The sequence below is a fragment of the Cydia fagiglandana genome, chromosome 24, assembly GCF_963556715.1.
Source record: "Cydia fagiglandana chromosome 24, ilCydFagi1.1, whole genome shotgun sequence".
NCBI classification, from domain to species: Eukaryota; Metazoa; Arthropoda; class Insecta; order Lepidoptera; family Tortricidae; genus Cydia; species Cydia fagiglandana.
Window position 1 is genome coordinate 8,983,380 of NC_085955.1, and position 26,072 is coordinate 9,009,451.

The 26,072-nt window shown below is 40.5% G+C and overlaps 1 protein-coding gene across 1 annotated transcript in view; it reads left to right on the forward strand.

Moving 5' to 3' along the window:
* Positions 1-26,072, forward strand: part of LOC134676349 (uncharacterized) — a 46,273-nt gene that overhangs the window by 12,577 nt on the left and 7,624 nt on the right. The window contains exons 6-11 of the mRNA XM_063534707.1: positions 11,020-11,299; positions 12,153-12,277; positions 13,412-13,554; positions 15,245-15,386; positions 17,913-18,104; positions 22,514-22,716. Coding sequence (XP_063390777.1) covers positions 11,020-11,299; positions 12,153-12,277; positions 13,412-13,554; positions 15,245-15,386; positions 17,913-18,104; positions 22,514-22,716 — 1,085 coding nt within the window. The remainder of the gene's footprint in view (positions 1-11,019; positions 11,300-12,152; positions 12,278-13,411; positions 13,555-15,244; positions 15,387-17,912; positions 18,105-22,513; positions 22,717-26,072) is intronic.

Genomic DNA, 26,072 nt, shown 5'->3' on the forward strand with positions numbered 1-26,072 from the left:
GGACAGCGAAGTCTTAGTAATAGGGCCCAGTTTTACCCTTTGGGTACGGAACCCTAAAAAGGTACCTGATATGTAACCTAGTCAACTTACCCATAATAAAAATACTTTGTTTTTATTTGGTTAGTAAAAAAAACGGCTATGGCAGAAGTTTAATTGATGTTTTGAAGAAAACTGAATGCAATTTATTTCGTCTTAAAGATCTATATTGTGTTCCTTCGAACTTTATCTGAGTATCTCTTTTCGTTTCAGATCCTTATGAAAAAGTCTTTAGTACCGCATTTTTCTGTCGCATTCTATATATTATGCTGAGGGAAGGACCTTTAAGACACAGGTTTTTGGGGTATCCGAAATACTAATACTTGTACATAATTATTGCAAAAGTGGTTAGGATTTTGCTGATTAAAACTAGTCGCGGTTTCTGCGGTTGACCTGACGTTTAGTAAAAAGAATATCTGTGGAGGTTCGAAGTAAGGAGGTATAAAAAAAGAGTCCGTCATAAAGCAAGTTCGAACGGGATAGTCTTATATGGAACATTCAACCATAAACACTAACTATTAATCCTCAATTAGTTATAAAACTTTTTAAGCTTTACAGGCCTGATTTAGTTAATATGTTTTATCCTTCTTAGAAATACATAAGTCAAAATGAGAGATAAAGACCAAAACGAGAAGATCAAAACTTTTCATAGCTAATTCAGGTCAGTAACGCGTTTATAAATAATGCCCTAAACCAAAGAGTTTATTTATAGGATAGATGCATACTTACAACATGTTATTATATAAGGCCATATACAGAATATACAAAATAGGGATGTTGACCATATTTTAAAAAATATATTGAGCTCTATGCACGAAATAAAACGCAAAAGGGAATATTACGCAAAAGTCGGCGTAGGGTCCACTAGCAAATTCAGAGGGTCTACTTCGAAATGCGAAAATCGAAATTTCGTTATCAGTCTCTAACGCTCGAATACGCAAGAGTGATAAAGAGGCAGAAAACGAAATTACGCGGTAAGCCCTCAGTATGTGCTAGAGGCGCCCCCTACGCAGAGTATTGCGTAATATTTGTGACATTAGGCACTGTAACATGAATGAAGCAAAAATTCGTATACTAAACCTGGTAAAGTCTTGGAACTACGAGGAATCAGAAGCAATTCTGAATCCTTCCCAAGTGAGTCCTAACTCCATGTACTCATAGGTTTACTTCCTCATTCCTCCTCTAGTTCAGTTTCAGTTTCTCACAGCGCTTTTCGGACACACTTAAATCTAACAAACTTCTGCAGTCATTACATTCTTAGATTTCATTCCCACACTTCTCACTCCCTTCTCACTACAAGCTTACACACACACAAGTTCACACTCCTCTTTCTTTCCTAATTCCTATTCTTATGTTTAATATAATTCCTATTCTTATGTTTATTATATTGGTATCTCGCGATGATCATGACCCCCGCGACACAGGCCATGCCTAGTGCGGGGTTCACTGTAATGTGCATGTTAAACTTTTATTGTGAATAAAAATATTGTTATTGTTATTATATTTGTATCTCCTTGGATATCACGGGCCTATAATCCCGGTTTTTTGATAGGCTTGCGTGGGGACACAGATCCAACACGTAGAGGCCCCTTGGAGAGCTTTAATGTCATGTAGAACGCCTGCTGGAACCCGTTCATAGGTGCAACAATAGACACCCATGAACCGGTCTCAGCAGGCATTGGGACTATTGTAGCAAAAGTGAATAGTATACGGTCTATGGATTGAAGTTTGGGTGGAAAATGAGACTGGGCTATTGTAAAGAGTTCGGACACCTGCCATAACAATGCTAACACACGTTATCGAGGCAGGTGGTGACTTGCCGCTAACTAGATGGGCCCCTGAAACTGCCGTCGTGAAGACGACCAGGGGCAACATCGGTGTGAGCGGCTCAGGGGTGTCGAGAGGTGTGCGCCGCTTTCTACCCAGTGGCTGTTACCAGCCACTGTGCCAACTCGCGTCTTATGCATCTTTCACTTCCACCCCTGGAGCATATAGCTCTAGCGACTCCTCTCTGGACGGCCAATGAAGGCAAGCCAGAGCTGAGAGTCCTGCGGGTCTCCTTGGGGTCCACTCCGACCGACGAAGACACGCCGGAGACGGAGACCCTGACCGACTCTCGGGAGCACTCGGGTCCGTGGGGTCGTTACTCCCCAACAGCTCGCCACAAGCTGCCCTGGTTTGTTATTATTATTGTTATATTATTCTATTTCCCTGAATAGGGAATATTACTCGAAACTCTGCGTAGGGGGCGCCACTACCACAATCCATCACAATCTGGAGGTCTACCGCGAAACACGAAATTTCGTTATCTAACCTCTCTATCACTTTTCATCATCATCATCCTCACTTTTGCATATTCGAACGATAAAGAGGCAGATAACTAAATTTCGATTATCGCGTTTCCCGGTAAAAATATAATTAAATTGTTGTAAACAACTTAAAATAAAAGGTTTTTAATTTTTATTTCATGTATGGAAAATTTTTAGAAAGGGACAGAGATTTTCTTTGTGCATCGTATTCTGCATGTTTTCCTTTTTTCTTAAGAGTCAAGTGAAAATAAACTTTAGAGCAATGATAATAGAGTAGGTATACTTCACTTATTGATTTAAATGCCAGTAATGACTCTTGTTAGTATAAAACCTTCTTCTAAAGTACTTTAAATGACGGAATGAGGGATTAGAGTGATGCGCTCCACTCACTATCAGTATAATGTCATTATTTTGACATTTCTTCAAAAATATTAAAAATGTTTAATAACTTCATTATCGTCCATCATTCTTTCTGTCATTTCTGATTTCATCATTCTAATCAATTCACTGTCAGTATAATGTCATTTCTAGTATCATTACTTTGACATAACTCCAATACTGACGGAAATTATTAAAATAAACTTCATTACTTGCCGTCATTCCTTCATGACACTCCCTACACTATCACTAAAAACGTCATTCCGTCAAAGTAACGTCCCATACAACCATTTCCAGTCGCCGTTACGACGCGGTGTAGACACATCTTGTGTCGACACCGTCTGTTTCGGTCACAATTCCAGTCGCAGAGTCGTCGCCGTGTCGACACAGTTACCAGAAATGGGGAAGGGTCGACACATGACACAAAGTGACATAAAGTGTGGTCGCCGTGTGCACACATTGTTACTAGTTTGCGACTACTTTATGCCAAAATCATTCGTTCATTCGTTCATTTTGTTCCTGTCAAATGGAAACTGTCAGATGGAAAAATAGTTAAATAAAAATAAGTGACATTAATACGCCATCTCTAAAACGGATTACAAGACGTAATTATATATTGTTTGCATTTATATTACAATAGGACTTAAATTATTATGGGGAATTAAACTGCTCGAGTGATTTGATAAACTAAGTGTAATATAATCAACGCGCCACCAAATTGTTTTAGTTTAGCCGGAAATGAAATTGTTTACTTCTCAGTGCCTGTGTTCATAAATATATTATTTGATGCATTTTTAGTACTTCGATGCGTATACTATACTTAAATAACAGAAATAACGCTTTACATACTACGAAACTTGTTAATTATGATGTATAAATATGGTTTAAGGCTGAGAAATATTGCAGTCACAAAGTAGTCGCAAATGTTTCGACTTTGTGTCGACTCTGTGTAGACACATGACACGCGCTGTCAAAAGTAATAACAAAGTTATTGGATTTGCAAAATGGCTCCTTGTGTTCATTTGTTTTCAGATATTCTCAAAGTGTAAAAATGCCGTGGTCAGAGATGGGACTTAATAGATTAACTGTTTATTCGACTAATTAATGGAATAAAAAAAGTTAATTCTCAAATTTTAATCACGATTAGTTTAGTCGACCTAACATAGATTGAAATTGAATTAATCTGAACATTAATCGAATAAATTATCGATTAAATCTCGGTTGGAAGTTGACAGGGGGCCATTTATGTACGTAAAAATAATAGAAATGTCTTGCATGCAGATGGTAGCCAAACACTTTGTCATAAAAGTCGAGATGGGTGTCGATTTATAGCTTTTAGGGAGTGCCGATTTCGAAAATGATGACCATTTTGGAATCCAAAATGGCCGCCATGCACTGTGTCATAAAAGTCGTCATGGATGTTGTTTTATACGTTTTAGGGGGCCCCAATTTTGAAAATGATGACCATTTTGGAGTCCAAAATGGCGGCCATGCACTATGCCATAAAAGTCGTCATGGGTGTCGTTTTATAGGTTTTAGGAGGCGCAGATTTCAAAAATGATGACCATTTTGGATTCCAAGATGGCGGCCATGCACTATGTCATAAAAGTCGTCATGGATGTCGTTTTATAGGTTTTAGGGGGCCCCGATTTAGAAAATGATGACCATTTTGAAATCCAATATGGCGGCCATGCACTATGTCATAAAAGTCGTCATGGGTGTCATTTTATAGGTTTTGGGGGGCGCAGATTTCAAAAATGATGACCATTTTGGATTCCAAGATGGCGGCCATGCACTATGTCATAAAAGTCGTCATGGATGTCGTTTTATAGGTTTTGGGGGGCGCAGATTTAGAAAATGATGACCATTTTGGAATCCAGAATGGCGGCCATGCACTATGTCATAAAAGTCGTCATGGGTGTCGTTTTATAGGTTTTGCGGGGCGCAGATTTAGAAAATGATGACCATTTTGGAATCCAGAATGGCGGGCATGCACTATGTCATAAAAGTTGTCATGGGTGTCGTTTTATAGGTTTTGGGGGGCGCAGATTTCGAAAATGATAACCATTTTCGATTCCAAAATGGCGGCCATGCACTATGTCATAAAATTCGTCATGGATGTCGTTTTATGGGTTTTAGGGGGCCCCGATTTAGAAAATGATGACCATTTTGTAATCCAGAATGGCGGCCATGCACTATGTCATAAAAGTCGTCATGGGTGTCGTTTTATAGGTTTTGGGGGGCGCAGATTTCGAAAATGATGTCCATTTTGGAATCCAAAATTGCGGCCATGCACTATGTCATAAAAGTCGTCATGGATGTCGTTTTATAGGTTTTGGGGGGCTCCAATTTTGAAAATGATGACCATTTTGGAATCCAAAATGGCGGCCATGCACTATGCCATAAAAGTCGTCATGGGTGTCGTTTTATAGGTTTTGGGGGGCGCAGATTTAGAAAATGATGACCATTTTGGATTCCAAAATGGTGGCCATGCACTATGTCATATAAGTCGTCATGGGTGTCGTTTTATAGGATTTAGGGGGCGCAGATTTCGAAAACGATGACCATTTTGGATTCCAAGATGGCGGCCATGCACTATGTCATAAAAGTCGTCATGGATGTCGTTTTATAGGTTTTAGGGGACGCAGATTTCGAAAATGATGGCCATTTTGGAATCCAAAATGGCGGCCATGCACTATGTCATAAAAGTCGTCATGGGTGTCGTTTTATAGGTTTTGGGGGGCGCAGATTTAGAAAATGATGACCATTTTGGATTCCAAAATGGTGGCCATGCACTATGTCATAAAAGTCGTCATGGATGTCGTTTTATAGGTTTTGGGGGGCGCAGATTTAGAAAATGATGACCATTTTGGAATCCAGAATGGCGGCCATGCACTATGTCATAAAAGTCGTCATGGGTGTCGTTTTATAGGTTTTGGGGGGCGCAGATTTAGAAAATGATGACCATTTTGGAATCCAGAATGGCGGCCATGCACTATGTCATAAAAGTCGTCATGGGTGTCGTTTTATAGGTTTTGGGGGGCGCAGATTTCGAAAATGATAACCATTTTCGATTCCAAAATGGCGGCCATGCACTATGTCATAAAATTCGTCATGGATGTCGTTTTATGGGTTTTAGGGGGCCCCGATTTAGAAAATGATGACCATTTTGTAATCCAGAATGGCGGCCATGCACTATGTCATAAAAGTCGTCATGGGTGTCGTTTTATAGGTTTTGGGGGGCGCAGATTTCGAAAATGATGACCATTTTGGAATCCAAAATGGCGGCCATGCACTATGTCATAAAAGTCGTCATGGATGTCGTTTTATAGGTTTTGGGGGGCTCCAATTTTGAAAATGATGACCATTTTGGAATCCAAAATGGCGGCCATGCACTATGCCATAAAAGTCGTCATGGGTGTCGTTTTATAGGTTTTGGGGGGCGCAGATTTAGAAAATGATGACCATTTTGGATTCCAAAATGGTGGCCATGCACTATGTCATATAAGTCGTCATGGGTGTCGTTTTATAGGATTTAGGGGGCGCAGATTTCGAAAACGATGACCATTTTGGATTCCAAGATGGCGGCCATGCACTATGTCATAAAAGTCGTCATGGATGTCGTTTTATAGGTTTTAGGGGACGCAGATTTCGAAAATGATGGCCATTTTGGAATCCAAAATGGCGGCCATGCACTATGTCATAAAAGTCGTCATGGGTGTCGTTTTATAGGTTTTGGGGGGCGCAGATTTAGAAAATGATGACCATTTTGGATTCCAAAATGGTGGCCATGCACTATGTCATATAAGTCGTCATGGGTGTCGTTTTATAGGTTTTAGGGGGCGCAGATTTCGAAAACGATGACCATTTTGGATTCCAAGATGGCGGCCATGCACTATGTCATAAAAGTCGTCATGGATGTCGTTTTATAGGTTTTAGGGAGCGCAGATTTCGAAAATAATAACTATGTTGGAATCCAAGATGGCGGCCATGCACTATGTTAAAAGTCGATATGGATGTCGTTTTGTTGGTCATGGTCATCATTTTCGAAATCTGCTTTTCCTAACACCTATAAATCAACATCTATGACGGCTTATATGACAAAGTGCACGGCAGACATCTTGGAATCCAAAATGGTCATCATTTTCGAATTCTGCACTCCCTAAAACCTATAAAACGATATCCATGACGACTTTTATGACAAAATACGTAGCCGCCATCTTGGAATATAAAATGATCATAGTTTTCGAATTCTGCACTCCCTAAAACCTATAAATCGACATCCGTGACGACGCAAGTTATCTTTATTTTCAGATCTAACAAATTGCTACAGAATACAAAGGACAAAAAAAGAAGCGAGGAGGTAATGAAACAAGCAAAAATACAGATGATTCCTCGACGCAATTGGATGCTTCTTAAATTGTGTCCAGATTTTTTTGTCATAAAAGTTTTTATTTTTCACATATTACTCTCACAAGTTCGGTGACATTTCGACCTTGTAATTTTTTAAGTAAATGTTTTTGTTTATCTATGAGGATCTCACTAGAATAATATAATCAAGGTATGTTTATATTTGATGATTGAAATAGTAACGCAAAAAAAAATATATATATATTTGTGTTTATATTCCTGCCGAAGACTTTTATTTTTCCTTTTCCTTCTACACAAGTTTGGTCAAGTAATAAGAATTTAGGGCTCTCAATTTTATTTTGACTTCTACAACAGTAAAGCTACGAGGCCATGTTTGGTATCGTTTTCGTATAAATGCGCAGTACCAAATTTAGTTATGGTATCACATTGACACCATTCCAAAGTAAAAACATATAAACTTACTTTCTTTTAAACTCCTCTTCACGCTTAAACTGCTGAACAGTTTTAATTTAAATTTAGTACACATATATTTTGAGTCCCGAGACAGGACATAAAAAGTTATCTCAAAAATCATCCTTTAAAGGTGTGAAATGAGGTGTAGGGGGGAATTCAGAATTGACTTCTTGAAGTTAATACTGTTTAAGTTTAGGTTTGAAGTCATGTTTTTTTTATCATTTTTAACTAAATCAAAGATGTAGACCATCCCAAATTTAATATAAATCGGTTCAGCGGTTATTAATTTCCCGTACAAATTTCCACGCCACTTTTCACACCTTCAAAAGGTTGCTTGGTTATAAGATCTATCCTATGTCCTGTTCCGGGACGCAAACTATTTCTATACCAAATTTCAACGAAATCGGTTCAGCGGTTAAGCGTCAAGAGGAGTTTAAAAAAAACCGGCCAAGTGCGAGTCGGACGAGCGTATTAAGGGTTCCGTACATTAAGTCCGACGCGCGCTTAACTGCACATTTCTAATAGGTTTTCCTGTCATCTATAGGTAAAGAACTATTTTGTGTATTCAGACGGACAGACATACAGACGCACGAGTGATCCTATAAGGATTCCGTTTTTTGCTTTTGAGGTACGGAACCCTAAAAAGATTTTTTTTAATTTTGTGGAATGGTGTCAATGTGATACCTTAAATGGATTCAGCAACCCAGATTTATACGAAAACGATACCATACACGGCCTAGCACCTTCACTGATGTAGATATATCAAGATAATATTGAGAGCCCTAAATAAACTTTCAAGAGCGGATATCTCAAAAACTATTCAACATATCGAAAAAATTGACTGAATAAACTTGTAACAAATTAAATTAACTTTCATTTTGTATAAGTGGCCATGTCGCTAAGATGCATAGTTTCCGAGATATAATCGAAAAACCGGAAAATGGGACCATCAAAGCCCCCTCTCTTCCCCCTGCTCAAGGGCTACGGCCGGGGACTTTTGATATGTTCACCTCCTAACTTGTCCAAACCAAGTTACAGAGTCAAAAATTGTGTTCCGAGCATTTCCCTCTACAACGTTTTGGAGCATTCGTTGGCTGACCTAAGTAGCTTATTGCATTTCTTTAAAAACTTTTCTGTAAAAGGTTGACGGGTGTTGGGTGTTTATATGGTTTTCATTTGCATCGCCCATGATGACTTACTAGAATTACTTACGAGCACACGAGACACTAATAGTAGTTTGACAAACCTTGGTTTTCAAGAGGTATTTTATATTGACATTTGCTGTCACAAATTTTCTGTCAGATTTAGTCGCAAACCGCACGCAAAGTGCACACAAATGTGTCGACACCTTGTTACGGAAAAGTGTACACACGGCGACGACACTTTGTTTCGAAACAATTCTAGACACATTGTGTGGACTCTGTTACGACACATCTGACATTTAGTTACCACTTTGATGATTCTGCGACTGGAATGGTTATATGGGGTCAGTATCCATGATAGTGTCGGGGCCGTAGTTCTAGCTTTAACCGATTTTCATGTTTTGAAACTTTTGAACTATCATGATTCATGACATTCATGTAGTGTCTTTTTATTGAAAAACGCTTTTAATTTTTTTGTAACGAATTATAGGACTATGTAATAGCAATATGTAATAGCAAATATTACAAAACTAAATTACTATTGATAAATCAAATCATCCGGATATATTCCTATTAGCAAAATATTTCAATTTTAGCAGCTTTATTGTTACGTTGAGTAAGTACGAGTAAATAATAGTAATTAGTAAAACTTCTGTAAGTTTTGTCACATCGAGTTAAGTTTGTTAACTTGAATATTGCTGCCTAATAAAATACCATATTGCGGTTTGTTTACATTTTGTTGAATACCTAAAGAAATACACTATAGCATAACACATCGCCGGTGCACACGCCTGCACCTATAGTTTTTTTTTGTTGTTGTATTTTTGATTATTAAGTGCAATTTATGGTGACTAAAAATGTACCATATGTTTGATTATTGATCTCACCTACGATTCCTATCAATCTGATTTGTAAAAAAGCAAAAAAAAAATTAAATAACATGGTGTTTTTGGAGCTTTCAAAATTTCTCGAGATACTCGAGAAACTCGAGAAATGTTGGTCGAGAATTCCCGTGCCTCGAGAAATTAAAAAGGTCGAGAAACCAGAAACCCTAAACACAACACAATACAATACAATAGTTTGAGGGGTATTCCACAAAACGGCCAACTTATATAGGTAGTCGGGGACGTCGACGCATATGGCCTGCAGAAATCTGCATTATAATTAGAGATGCGCCGGATATTCGGTTACTATCCGGTATCCAGCGTATTCAGCCTTTAATTCAAAGTACGGCCGGATATCAGATTGTGACCTACTAACGGGCCGGATACCGGATAGTAACTTTGCTTGATTTCGGAGTAAAAAAGTACGGAACCCTCGGTGGGCGAGTCCGACTCGCATTTGTCCGGATTTTTTTACCTATCAGGAGCAAAAATACCTCATAATATATTCTTTTGTTCCTTAATTACAACAGTAATTTACTTCGAAACAGATAAAATTACTTTTAATCAGTTCATTTTTAAGTCTCCCTAAACTTAGCTGACACTATGACTTTTTAAGGCTAGCCCCTATTCAAAAAAAAATAGTGATCATTATGGAAATAAATATTCCTGGATATAAACGTATTGTGACGCTATAATAAAAAAAATGAAGTTGTACTTGTTATTAAGTGTTTTTGTAATCGTAAGTATGCTTTAAATATTTAAGCTAAACTGTTAATATTTAATTTACCTACAGGAAGTTTTGATATAATTGATTTAATTCCGTTATTTTTAAATGTTACTTGTACTCTGTATCTTTAGGTATTTAAATAAAAGTAAACAAAATCTACCCTCAAATGGCTCCTTAAGCCAGTTGAGGGTAGACGAAAACATTACACGATCAAATAATGTAGGTTAAAGTCAGGTCGTTCCGTGACAGATCCAGGCGGTTTTGTATTTGGTTGGTTAACCAATAAATGTTATAACTACCCTAAAATGTGCAAATTGTTTGTTTATTTTTATTTAAATACCTACAGACTATAGGTGCCAGTGGCGGCGCGTCCTTAAAAGCCGATTCCCACCGGCTTGCCTGTTTTTCGACGTTTGAGCAGAGTTGTAAAGGAAATATGTAAGCCAAATTAGCCCCGGCTTGCCTATGGATATTTTTGACGCGCCGCCACTGATAGGTACCTACATGTATAATAGTTATTGGGTACTTTCCTACTAGTGAACTCAGCTTCTTGTTTAGAACTGTCAAAAACCGATTTCCCTACATGCAATTTATGTGAAAACGAGTAGGTATAGGTATAGTGACGTCACGGTCAACTCGGTCACGGTCAAAATACATTTATATTTCATTACAATTTATATTTTTACTCATATTACTCGTATTTATAATAATTTTTCCAGAGAAAACTCACACCGGTAGCAATGGATAACTTGAAATTGGAAAGCACCGGCCGCGCTCTGAACCCCCACACCAGACCTGTCAACACTGTCAACGCCGTACCTGTCAACACTGTCAACGGCGTACCTGTCAGCACCAAACCTGTCAACACTGTCAATAACAGACCTGTCAACACTGTCAATGGCGTACCTGTCAAGCCTGTCAACACCAAACCTGTCAAGACTGTCAACTCTGTACCTGTCAACGTTGCGACCAATGACATCCAGATAGAGACAGATATAGGTAAATAAGATAAGCGATTCTTCCTCGCGTTATCCCGGCATTTTGCCACGGCTCCTGGGGTCCGCTTGACAACTAATCCCAAGAATTGACGTAGGCACTAATTTTTATGAACCTGCTCACAAAGTTTCACGAGAATCGGTTGAGAATTGCGACCAACAGAGGATAACATCCGGACATACGAAAGAATATTTGCCCAAGCTGAAACGGAGACCTTCGCTAACGCCCGGTCCACAAAAACTATACATTTTTAAGGTTCCGTACCCAAAGGGTTACGGGACCCTATTACTAACACTCCACTGTCCGTCTGTCTTTCACAGTTGAAATTTTCTCAGACGATTTATTTCTGTTGCCGCTATAGCAACAAATACTAAAAAGTACGGAACGTCCGACTCACACTTATCCTGTTTTTAAGGTTCCGTACCCAAAAGGTAAAACGGGGCCCTATTACTAAGACTCTGCTGTCCGTCCGTCCGTCCGTCTGTCCGTCTGTCTGTCACCAGGCTGTATCTCACGAACCGTGATAGCTAGACAGTTGAAATTTTCACAGATGATGTATTTCTGTTGCCGCTATAACAACAAATACTAAAAACAGAATAAAATAAAGATTTAAGTGGGGCTCCCATACAGCAAACGTGATTTTTGACCAAAGTTAAGCAACGTCGGGCGTGGACAGTACTTGGATGGGTGACCGTTTTCTTTTTGCATTTTTTTCCGTTTTTTTTTGCTTCGTGCGCGAGTCCGACTCGCACTTGCCCGGTTTCTTTTATTTGCAAGCATTTCTTCTCTTCTTTTATCAAAATCGGCTTATATATTTCATTGCATTGGGGTTTTTCTGCTTTTACTTCAAATACAGATTACGCGGCCAAGATAAAAGAGCTGAAGAACGCTAAGATCACGTATGGGAGCGTTAGTAACATGAGTTACATACAGCTGCGAGACGGGAGGAAAATGCCCATTATCGCCCTTGGGACTGCATTGGTAAGATTATTTCACCGTTTATTTTATTTAAATCGTATGCGGACCGTGCGTATATGTGACGTTATCTATGAAAAAGGACCTTATTGTCGATGGCGCTTACGCCATTATTAACGATGCTCCGATATAAATACAATGCCGCGCGACGCTGTGCGGCGTAAGCGCCATCGACAATAAGGTCCCTTTTCATAGATAATGCCTCATATTCTCTTTGAACGGGCCTTGTAGTGCCTGCCATCTAGTGACCTGAATAGTAAACCTTAAACTTGACCAGTGGGGAGACACTCCTGACTTCGGGCAAACTCGCTCGGCTCAGCATTGCTCCGAGCAATTATTAGGGTTGACACAACTTGACGTCCCTTTGCGTGCATGAACACAGATAAGACAATGACTTGCATTTTGACAACCCTAAATAGTCGAGAGGGATAGTGCCATAAATTAGAAAGGGATATCATGATTCGACCCTGAATCGCTGTCAAACTTCGGTCTTGTAGGAAGTGTCCTTTCTGTACAGTAGTACTATTATTCTGTGCTTCGACCCCTTTTCACACTGCCAAATGTTATCGTGGTATCCAGACGGGCCTGATCAAATCGGTCGATTTGTCAGGAAAATAATTGACGCCAATCTCATCTAGCGTCCACACCTACACAATTTAATCGCCAATTTTAGAACCATATCAAAATCAAAATCCAAAATCAAAAAATATAAAATTTATTGTATGGTTATGGGTGAGGTTTACAAAGGTGGTACAAAATATTTATGTTCTCCGTATCCTGCCTTACAAAAGCGTACAATATTGGTAAGTTGTCCTAATAAACAATCGCACGTACAGATCCTAGCTTTCCATAGATACTAGCTTCGAAAATTGGCATTTTTGTTTCCACACCTCCTGATTTGATCGGGCAATCGAATCACCGAGCCAAATTGCCGTTTGCGTCCGCACCTCCTGATTCGATCGGGCATAATCATAAATCATAATCATAAATTATTTATTTGCGTGAATAGGGTCAGATTACAGTTGTTATATATACATAAAGTTCCTCCTAATTCAACCGTCCACAAACAGCATGCAAATATTTGTTGTATTTCTTATTTAATCAGATTGGCGAAAAATTTACTAAACTAATACGTTACAGCTGGATCCCAAGCTAGCTACACACATAGTGGCAGCGGCCATAGACCTCGGCTACCGGGCCATAGACACGGCGTATATCTATGGAAACGAGAGGGAGGTCGGGCAGGGGATACGAGCGAAGATACTAGATGGCACTGTTCGGCGGTAAGTGCCCCAAGCTAGCCACACAAATAGCGAGCCATAGACCTCGGCTACCGGGCCATAGACACGGCGTATATCTATGGAAACGAGAGGGAAGTCGGGGAGGGGATACGGGCGAAGATACTAGATGGCACTGTTCGACGGTAAGTGCCCCAAGCTAGCCACACACATAGCGAGCCATAGACCTCGGCTACCGGGCCATAGACACGGCGTATATCTATGGAAACGAGAGGGAAGTCGGGGCGGGGATACGGGCGAAGATACTAGATGGCACTGTTCGACGGTAAGTGCCCCAAGCTAGCCACACACATAGCGAGCCATAGACCTAGGCTACCGGGCCATAGACACGGCGTATATCTATGGAACCGAGAGGGAAGTGGGCGAGGGGATACGAGCGAAGATACTAGATGGCACTGTTCGGCGGTAAGTGCCTCAAGCTAGCCACACACATAGCGAGCCATAGACCTCGGCTACCGGGCCATAGACACGGCGTATATCTATGGAAACGAGAGGGAAGTGGGCGAGGGGATACGAGCGAAGATACTAGATGGCACTGTTCGGCGGTAAGTGCCCCAAGCTAGCCACACACATAGCGAGCCATAGACCTCGGCTACCGGGCCATAGACACGGCATTTATCTATGGAAACGAGAGGGAAGTGGGCGAGGGGATACGAGCGAAGATTCTAGATGGCACTGTTCGGCGGTAAGTGCCTCAAGCTAGCCACACACATAGCGAGCCATAGACGTCGGCTACCGGGCCATAGACACGGCGTATATCTATGGCAACGAGAGGGAGGTCGGCGAGGGGATACGAGAGATACTAGATGGGACTGTTCGACGGTAAGTATCGACTTACGGACGAGTAGACAGTCTTTTATTTAGCCGGCTTTTGTTTTTAACCTTTTAGAACGCCACCGGCTGGGTACCTTTTCTCTAGAGCTGACTGTACAGTCGATGTCAAAGATATGTTTACAATGTTTGCCTTATTACAAAGGAGTAAGGTGCAAAAGTGTAAACTACTTTTGACGTCGACTGTACATAGATTGCAAACTAGCAATAGAATGATTGTAGTCAAGTTGTTTGCTGGCGATCATTACACATCAGCTGCCGCTCCGTTGGGAAATTTTCAAATAGGAAGTAATTATATAATTACTCTTCTTCCTTGTGCTATCGCCATTTTGCCACGGCTCATGGGAGCCTGCTGGGATTCGCTTGACAACTAATCCTGCTATGATGATACCGAAAGGGCAAACTAGACCTTATTAGGATTAGAAGAAATTAATTACTAGTAAACTAAACCTACATATCTTCATCTCTTTCTGAACCTCTTGAATATGGGATATTACTGCAATGTTCTGCCGCCAGAGTGCAGCACTACCGACTCTAGTAAATTCACAGACTAACTTATACACACTGTGCCTTAAACTGTTTTTTGACGCATCAAGGCGGTTTGTTAACAAGGGCCTACCGGTAAACGCGAAAATCAAAATTTAGTTATCTGCGTCTCTATCGATCAACTAAGCAAAGAGTGATAGAGAGGCAGAGACCGAATTTTCTATTGTTGTGTTTCACGGTGATTGACCTATAGTGACGCATGATGTCTCATTGATGATGTCAATGAGGTTTGTTTACTGTATGTGCTAGTGGTGCCAGAGCTTTGCCTTAATATTCCCTTTTGATGCCCATGTTTCAGTGAGGAGCTATTCATCATGAACAAGTTGTGGAGCACCTTCCACCGGCCTGACCTGGTGGAGGGCGCCTGCCGCGCCTCCCTGGCTGCCACCGGCTTGGAATACTTCGACCTGTATATGATACACAACCCCATGTCGTTCAAGGTATGAATACACTGGTTCTAGCGTGGACCTGTTCATCACGAAGATGTGGAACACCTTCCACCGTCCTGAGCTGGTGGAGGGCGCCTGCCGCGCCTCCCTGGCTGCCACCGGCTTGGGATACTTCGACCTGTATATGATACACAACCCCATGTCATTCAAGGTATGAATACACTGGTTCTAGCGAGGAGCTGTTCATCACGAAGATGTGGAGCACCTTCCGCCGCCCTGAGCTGGTGGAGGGCGCCTGCCGCGCCTCCCTGGCTGCCACCGGCTTGGGATACTTCGACCTGTATATGATACACAACCCCATGTCATTCAAGGTATGAATACACTGGTTCTAGCGAGGAGCTGTTCATCACGAAGATGTGGAGCACCTTCCACCGGCCTGAGCTAGTGGAGGGCGCCTGCCGCGCCTCCCTGGCTGCCATCGGCTTGGAATACTTCGACCTGTATATGATACACAACCCCATGTCGTTCAAGGTATGAATACGCTGGTTCTAGCGAGGAGCTGTTCATCACGAAGATGTGGAGCACCTTCCACCGGCCTGAGCTGGTGGAGGGCGCCTGCCGCGCCTCCCTGGCTGCCACCGGCTTGGGATACTTCGACCTGTATATGATACACAGCCCCATGTCATTCAAGGTATGAATACACTGGTTCTAGCGAGGAGCTGTTCATCACGAAGATGTGGAGCACCTTCCAGCGGCCTGAGCTGGTGGAGGGCGCCTGCCGCGCCTCCCTGGCTGCCACCGGCTTGGGATACTTCGACCTGTATATGATACACAACCCCATGTCATTCAAGGTATGAATACACTGGTTCTAGCGAGGAGCTGTTCATCACGAAGATGTGGAGCACCTTCCACCGGCCTGAGCTGGTGGAGGGCGCCTGCCGCGCCTCCCTGGCTGCCACCGGCTTGGGATACTTCGACCTGTATATGATACACAACCCCATGTCATTCAAGGTATGAATACACTGGTTCTAGCGAGGAGCTGTTCATCACGAAGATGTGGAGCACCTTCCACCGGCCTGAGCTGGTGGAGGGCGCCTGCCGCGCCTCCCTGGCTGCCACCGGCTTGGGATACTTCGACCTGTATATGATACACAACCCCATGTCATTCAAGGTATGAATACACTGGTTCTAGCGAGGAGCTGTTCATCACGAAGATGTGGAGCACCTTCCACCGGCCTGAGCTGGTGGAGGGCGCCTGCCGCGCCTCCCTGGCTGCCACCGGCTTGGGATACTTCGACCTGTATATGATACACAACCCCATGTCATTCAAGGTATGAATACACTGGTTCTAGCGAGGAGCTGTTCATCACGAAGATGTGGAGCACCTTCCACCGGCCTGAGCTGGTGGAGGGCGCCTGCCGCGCCTCCCTGGCTGCCACCGGCTTAGAATACTTCGACCTGTATATGATACACAACCCCATGTCGTTCAAGGTATGAATACACTGGTTCTAGCGAGGAGCTGTTCATCACGAAGATGTGGAGCACCTTCCACTGGCCTGAGCTGGTGGAGGGCGCCTGCCGCGCCTCCCTGGCTGCCACCGGCTTAGAATACTTCGACCTGTATATGATACACAACCCCATGTCATTTAAGGTATGAAATATCTGGGAGACCGAGCTTTGCTCGGAAAACGTCAAATCAAATCGAGAGTCGTGCAGAGCCGGCCTCTTTTAAAAAATTAGGTTTGCCCACTTTTCTGCACTGTATATAATAGAGCTCTGCAAACTAGTTCGCCGGCATGTAAATAAATTTCCTGCAAAAAATAACTTTAATAGCGACAGACTAAACTCAATGTTTGCTCACGACATCCGGGCTCATGTTGCTACGACAGCAATCTACCAGCGTAGCACTATCTATGTTGCTGCTAAAGTGTTTAATACGCTGCCCCTATGCGCTGCCCGTCTAAATTAAGTCACTCGATGACTTGAAATTTGTGACAGCACTTAAAAAATTTGTCATTGAGTTATGCCCCTACAGCTTAAGTGAATATTATAATATAAACGGTTAGTTAATAAGTAGGTATGTAAGTAAATATGTAGCTACACCCACTGGGTAAAATTGTATTGATTCTCACTGTATTGCCTAACATCAACATGTACACATAAAATTTATGGATTATGAATAAAAAAAAAAAAAAAATTAAAAACTCAAAAATGTGGGTTTTCCCAGAGATAAGACCTAGCTAGATCGGTTTTTTGGCCTCAAAAACCCCATATACCATCAAATTTCATCGAAATCGTTAGAGCCGTGTCCGAGATCCCCGAAATACATATATATATAAATATAACACATAATATACAAGAATTGCTTTTTTAAAGGTATTAGATAAGTAAGATCGGCAAACGTAGCGTAGAACGCCCTCAGACTAGATGGAGCGATGACCTCCGCAAGGCGGCTGGCAAGAGCTGGATCAGAGTTGCCGCAAATCGTGCTCAATGGCGTGCAATAGGAGAGGCCTATGTCCAGCAGTGGACGAGAATAGGCTGATGATGAATCATGTTTATCCTGTAAATCCACAGGAAGGCGGCGAGCCCCTCCCAAGGATAGCCAACGTGCTCCAATACTCCGACTACGATTACCTGGACGCGTGGTTCGCCATGGAGGGCTTGGTGGCGAAGGGGTTAGTGCGCAGTATTGGCGTCAGCAACTTTAACTCTGCGCAGCTCGAGAGGGTGATGGATAAAGGGAGGGTCAAGCCAGTGGTTAACCAGGTAAGGGCGATTCTCAGAGATGACATTCGGTGCCTGACTTCGGTGCCAAAATTTTTTTTAACTTATATAATATGCGAGTTTATTTCCTAAAATCTACCCTTAATATAAAAAATATTGGTAGTGGAGGCCTCCATTAGAACCTTATAGTTTTCAAGATATTTGAGATTTAAAAAACACCGAAATCATATGCAGGCACTGAAATCAATTTGCGTCACCGAATTCAATAATGCTTACACCAAAATCACATTTAGGTTTTATATCTCAATTATATAATTATTTTAATCATATTTTTCAATCCTATTTGTTGATAAGCGATGAAACAAGGCTAAGGACCTCGAAAGCTTACATAAATTTAATAGATATAGACTCAAGATTTTAAAATAACCAAATTACGTCTCTAGATCTATATGACTAAATCAACATCTCTAGAAGATATCCCACACTATATGACTGGCCTCATATAATAGGGTGATGTGTGGTCCTGAAACGAGTTTCAGACATGTCGACATTGTCGACCACAAATTCGCACATTATAATCAATTATTCATTGCATTATTATATCCATGAAGGAGAAGATGTTTGTTTCACGCAATCCGACCGCACACGCATCTAAAAAAAACTTGTGTTACCTGCACCCGATAAACAATACACTCTTGAGTGGTGTTTAATGCTCATTAAATATTTAATATACTTATAAAGCAATATGATGCAATACGGAAAACAAGTATTTTTTTAATAAAAGAGTTTAAACTCCGTCAATTTAAAACTATAATATTTGAAGTAGTCGAGTAATGCTTGAAGATCTAATTACCAATTAATTATGATCTCCAGCACCCTCAAACACTTGAGCTAAATTGTAACAAAGTTGTTGACAAAGATATAAGACATTGAGGATTGTTAAAACATTTGCTGTCTTCAATTTGTGTCTATGGCTATCCTTTAGAAATATCGATCAGTAGGTACGCTCAGTGCCTTTGAAGCGATCTCGACATTAGAATGCTATTTTATTTTTAATCCCTTGTTCTGTACATCCTGTCCCTTGGGTTCACCTTGCATAGTACTTACATACACAAGTTATTTTAAAAGAAGTGGGATCTAATTGACTACATTTATTTAAGATGGCTGACATGTTTAAAGGTATCGAGGTGTAGGGCCTCCGGTGATACAGAGGAACGAACGAACATAATTTACTTAATTGGTTGGAAAAGAATATCAAGACAGAGAAAGAAACATTGGGTCTATACGTCTGGTCTAAAAAAACTACTCATAGTGAACTAGTGATTTTGTGTACCTACTATGACATAATTTACTTACAAACATAATTTTACGTTTGTACAACGTATCTTTCACTTTTTAGACATGATAAATTAGTACAACAAACTAGTTTACAAAGCAGGATTTGAATTCAGTGATCACTTTTTTGATATCGGTGGTCAAAAAATCCACCGAAACCAGGGAAATCAACACCAGCGATATCAAAATTAATCGCTTTTTAGCAATTACAGAAATGGCATGAACGATACAGAGGAGATGTAATCATGGTGGATTTACGTACTTTCGATGACTTCTTAATCACTTACATTACATAACGATAATTGCACTAAAACTTTCGGAGTAAATTGCACCACCGATCTCAAAAAAACATAGGACCAAACCCAGCGAAGGACGGAGAAACGTTTAAAAAATCACTTTATTATACTGTGACTGTACCTCTACTTTATTCAACGGTTAAGGCACAACTAAAGCATACTATGTTTGAGACACTGAGTTCCTGGTCTACAACTTTGAAGGAGTAATGACATGTTTTGCAAATTACACCGATATCAGTCACTAGCCCGGGACACATCGTAAATTTGCTTTTATTCAATGTGTTGAGCAAACACATTATTGTGATATAAAGAATATGATAAGCTAACTAATACCCTATGCGTGAATACCCATAATAACTTCGATCTAATGCCCCATCTTGAGTAATAATTTTTTGTTTCATAAAATCTGGGTGCGGGACACGCCCACCGAACATCATTTTTGGCATTTGAATTTCTTTTTCTTGTATTATATAAATAATAAATAAATAATTTGATAGTGTCCCAGACAGAATATAAGCTGAAGATCATGCCTAAATTAATTCAGATTTATTGAACAGTAAATTCAATCAATTACTGCCCCGGACTAGCAATGCACGCACGAGAACTTTCCAAAGTTGCGAAACTTTCCACATGAGAAATTCTCGGTAACTTCTGAGAATGTTCTCGAGAACGAGAATTTATTTATTTATCGTAGTTTATACCATGAATATTCACGATAGTTTAGGTGTAGTCCTTACCCCCAGAAAATTCCGACTTTTGGTCGTCCGCTTCCGGTCAGAAAAATGTATGACGGCCCGGCCAAACGGTGAGACTTAGGTGGGGGGTGCTCGACCAAATGTCATAGAGGGACCCTGGCAGTTTTTGACGCCGCCATTTTTTTTCAATATGGCCGACTTTTTTTTAAACTTTTTGAATTTTGTCCTAGCGCGCTGAAATTTTGGTGACGGAATTTCGGGGTCCCCTAGATACGTATGAAAATTTTTTTTTTGGAAAAATGTTACAATTGCGGGAAAACTGGCCACTTTTATTTTGTATGGCAACTTTTAAACGGTGCGTGATAGGTGGGGGGTGCTCGACCAAATGTCATAGAAGGCCCCGAGACAAAACAAACTGCATTAAAAAAAATCAAAATGGCCGACTTTTTTTTTTAATTTTTTCGAGTCGGTCCGAGCGCGCTGAGATTTGGCATGGAGGGAGATAGAGGCTTCTAGATTCTAATGAAATTAAAAAAAAAATTTGGAAAAATTTGTCGAAAGTCGAAATATTCTCTGATATAAACTGAGAATTTAAGCAACTTATTGGTAAATTTATCACATCAACAAAATAGCTAACTCTAATAGACAATAATATATGCATAATAACATTTAGTTTTAAGTTATGCCTATTTAAACTTTATTTCAAGTATATTCTCTTGTTTAAACAATAATTTCCATGTTGCAGGAATGTTCTGAGAACATTCTCGAGAACGTTTCCGCTTTTTGGGAATGTTCTGCAATTTGTACATTGCTACCCCGGACACGTAAAAACGGCCCTCCTGAGAAATGCCCGTAACTTCTTCTTCTTCCTCGCGTTATCCCGGCTTTTTGCCACGGCTCACATAGGAGCCTGGGGTCCGCTTGACAACTAATCCCGTGATTTGACGTAGGCACTAGTTTTTACGAAAGCGACTGCCATCTGACCTTCCAACCCAGAGGGGAAATTAGGCCTTATTGGGATTAGTCCGGTTTCCTCACGATGTTTTCCTTCACCGAAAAGCGACTAGTAAATATCAAATGATATTTCGTACATAAGTTCCGAAAAACTCATTGGTACGAGCCGGAGTTTGAACCCGCGACCTCCGAATTGCAAGTCGCACGCTCTTACCGCTAGGCCACCAGCGTTTAGTGGTCAACCAGGTAACTAATAATTATTTTAACTATCCTCTCCAGGAGAATTCACCAGTTGCAGGCGTGGCTCACTCCGCCATTTCGTCGCTTTGCAACTGGTAGCTACAAGTACATCGGTTCCACACCAATTTTGGTGGCTAGACATAAGCCGCGCGTGGCGCTTGCGCCAAGCGGTCATATCTGTGCTGATCGTAACTAGACGCGTTTTGTTAGAGTGAATCTTCTGTACCTAGTACTATTATTTATTCTGTGCTTTTGGACGCCAATGTCCGATATATCCGCACCGCAGGTTCAACGCCAAAGACTGATTAATCGGTCACAGACCACAGAGCAACATAGACGATCTACGTGCATATGCATAAAATTCAATTTCAGTTTTGACACTTCGGTGACGTGGCATCCGCCTGATGGCTCCTCTACACGATGGGCCAACGCCGGCCACTCTAAGGGACGCAGCCATGCGGTAGAATGAGATAGCAATATCACTTGCTCCCTCTAACGCATAAATTCCCTTGGAGTGGCCGGCGATGGCTACCGGATATTTGGCCTGACCATCAGCCGAATATCCGGTATCCGGCCGCCGGATATTCGGCCAGCGTAACTATACCTATATTTCGGTTTTTCAGGGGCACATTCTGCAGGTTTGACCTGTTTCCTAGTGAACGTTCCCGTGGACTCATTTCTAGGTTCGAAATGAGTGCGCGTGCAAGTCAGTGGAATTATTAAATTGTTTTAAAATTATATACAAGTACGATTATGATCGTGTCTGTTTCTTAAATCCAATTTGTTTATTCCGAAATCAAGCAATGTTACTATCCGGAATCCGGCGGGATAGTAGGTCACTATCCGGTATCCGGCCGGATAGTAAAATAATGGCTGGATAGGCCGGATACCGGATATCCGATGCATCTCTAATATTTATATTATATGCCAGGTGGAATGCCATCCGTATCTGAGTCAGCAGCGCCTCTCCGAGTTCTGCGAGGCGCGTGACGTGCGCCTAAGCTGCTTCGGCGTGCTGGGGTCCAAGGGGACCCCGGCGGACATGAAGGGCTCGCAGGCGGCCGCTATAGATGACCCGCTGGTCCAGGTCATGGCTGCCGGCCTGGGGATCAGTCCCGCACAGCTGCTGATCAGGTAAAAATCATATACAGTCTGTGTCTGACCATCGGGCTTTAAATCCAGGGCTTGATTTTACTCGCTAAACTGAGCTACTTTTACTATGGGATCAACCCTAAAATCGAGGATACATTTTTGGCCTTTCCATAGAAAACGTCGACATCTGATCAGCCAAAATGTATGAAACGGTGAAAATTTTTTTCGGGATTTCGGGGTTGGTGCCATAATAAATGTAGCTCAGTTTAGCGAGTAGAATCGAGCCCTGGATTTAAAGCCCCATGGTCAGACACAGCCTGTAGAGTCAGACCAAAAAAATCTGCAGTGGATTTCATAGCCCACCCAGTGCAAGTGTCATTTATATACGTCATAATTTCATAGAAGTTTGACGTTTAAAATAACACTTGCAATGCGTGGGCTATCAAATCCAATGCAGACTGTTCTTTGTCTGACTCTATAGTTCGTTGTTTTAGCATTAGAAAGAACTTGAAAGAAGGTAAGCGATCTTGGCATGTCTTTTAAATTGAAAAACACTTTTTAAAAATCAATAACTATTACAGAAAGCAGAAGAATATAAATGATCGTATTAGATTCATAATTGTTACATATTTGCCGTAACTAATTTTCAAACGTGTTTTTTAATTAAAATACACATCAAGATTGTTTACCTAATTTCTAATGCTAAAAAAACGAAGTATAGAGTCGGACCAAAAAAAGTCTGCAATCGATTTCATAGCCCACGCAGTGCAAGTGTCATTTATACGTCATAATTTCATAGTTGACGTTTAAAATAACACTTGCACTGCGTGGGCTATCAAATCCGCTGCAGACTATTCTTGGTCTGACTCTAGTTATGCCCCCACTCAAGTAAGTTATGACATTCGAGTGCTTAGAGCATTTAGTAACTGAAGATGTCGTCGCTGTCATTTTCTTTACGAAACAGAGGGGCTACCGCAAAAACCGAAATTCGTAAATTCTCTTTCTCTTTTACTCCAATGCAGGCGTAATTGGAGTGACAGAGAAAAATGCCCGCAATATGCGAACTTCGATTTTCGCGGTTATAGCCCATCAGTCTGCCGATTTTTGCGGAGAAGGGCACGTCAAATGTATTGCTATTTCCACATGATTTGTACCATGTCAAATACAAAATACACTCCGTAGCGGCCTCCTTTTTTTAAATACCTGTCGTTAAATTTAATTCACTTTGTAACTGTGTTTCTCGTGTTTATATTTCTATGTACAATAAAGTAAATACATACATAAATTTAAATCGTCGTCGTAAAAAGAGTTACTCTTGTCGGTGTGGCTCTCTCCATTTGACTCTATCCAGCCGGCCTAGCCAAGGTTACAATCGCTATCGCTTCGACAACGAAAAGCATTATGTCTCTCTATCACGCTTCTGTATTAGCGCGACAGTGACAGTTGCGATTCGATCGCTACGGAGCGTAAGCGATTGGCTACGCGGCCAGGCGCTCCGTAGCGTAGCTTGATTTCCTTATACATACCTTATACGACATTACAGCTAACTTTTTTTTTATTTGTGTTATGTAGCTTATCCTCGGCCTTCCTCTTCCTAAATTTAAATAATCACGATTATTTATACTTCGTTTTTTTAGCATTAGAAATAAAGTAAACAATTTTGATGTGTCTTTTAATTGAAAAACACATTTAAAAAAAAAGTCTCACCATATTCATGTATTAACTTGTTGAAGTTCAATAGATTAAAATTTATTCAATAAAAAAACTTATACAAACTATTATTAAAATTAAGTATAGACTATATAAATTGAAACTAAAACTAATAAAATAAATAAATAAAAAATAAAATAAGTTACGGCAAATATGTAACAATTATGAATCTAATACGATCATTTATATTCCTCTGCTTTCATAAGTAATCGTTTATGATTTTTTAAAAGCGTTTTTCAATTAAAAGACATGTCAAGATCGCTTACCTTCTTGCAAGTTCTTTCTAATGCTAAAAAAACGAACTATAGCAGTGGCGCGCCGCTATTAGTGTGCACGTTAATAGTCCTGCAGCGCTGGCTATATTTTGAGCCCAACTTAAAGTAATATTAAAGTCAATTTTTTTTTCGCTTACGAATGCTGTTTTAAGGTGTTAATCTTACATTTTGTTTTGTGTCACAGATATTATTTGCTTTTTAAGTTATTTAATAATTTGTGGTAATTATTTTTATTTTGAATTATTTTGGAGAAAAGAATATTCGAGAGAAAACATGTAACTGTGTCGCATTTAGGATAGTTTTTTTAATGTGAAAACATAGTTTGTGTCAATTACGTCCATTGCAATCGGATACTATGTCATACTATTCAAAATGACTCAAAAAATAATTAAAGTTAAAATAAATTGCTGAAGTCGCATTTAATCGTATCAATATGTACATTACATGTTTTTGTGTCTTATTGAGGCACAGCTTCATAAGATTTTTGATAATTTTGTTCTAACAGGCTATTACCATAACAAAAGAATATTAAGGTTACTAGAGTTCACACCTTATTAATATAAAAGGCGGGATAAATAAGAAATATGAAGTTGTGTCAGTTTCATCCACTGCATAAACAAATAATACAAAAATAATGTTCGCGTTCATACGACGTTAGCGGGTGGCTCTTAACGGGCAACGCGGGCCGTGCACGGGGAGCGGGCGCGGCGGGCGCGGCGCGACCTTGGCGTGACGGCGGGTAAGGGCCTCTCTCTAAAAACCACACGTTGCGTACGCAACGCATGTTTACTTCGCCTGCGCGCCAAATTAACGCAACTTATGCAAAGTTATACTACTACAAAGAGAACTTATAGATATTGTACATTATGTCACCATTTAGCAAAATAACTGTAAGTGTGTAAGTAAGAAAGAGAATTAAGGTCTGTTTATATCTATACACATTGAGAATGTGAAATTCCTCTTTGACATTCGTTACGTAATGTTGATTAACAAATATGCGGCATATCCATCCTGAGGGCCTACAGCGAACATCGCAATTCGCAAATTGCGGACATCTTTCTCTGTCACTTTTATTACGTCTAATTGGAGTAAAAGAGAAAGAGTTCGCAATTTACAAACTTTAGTGTTCACGGTTACGCATCATATACTTGTGACAATGACAGGAAAAAGGTACCACTTGAGTAAAATTTGCTTATTAATGCCGTGACTTGAGGTAACTTTCTTTCTTTGATAAAAATATTACTTCTTTAACTTAATTTATATTAATGTTATTAATATTTTGATTTCTATATCTAATTATCTAATCAAGTCTAACTTCAATATATCTTAATTATATGGACTAATAAATTTTAATATAAACATTTTTCTTTTTCATTATAAATAGTACAAATCAGTCTTTCCATACTTAACGTA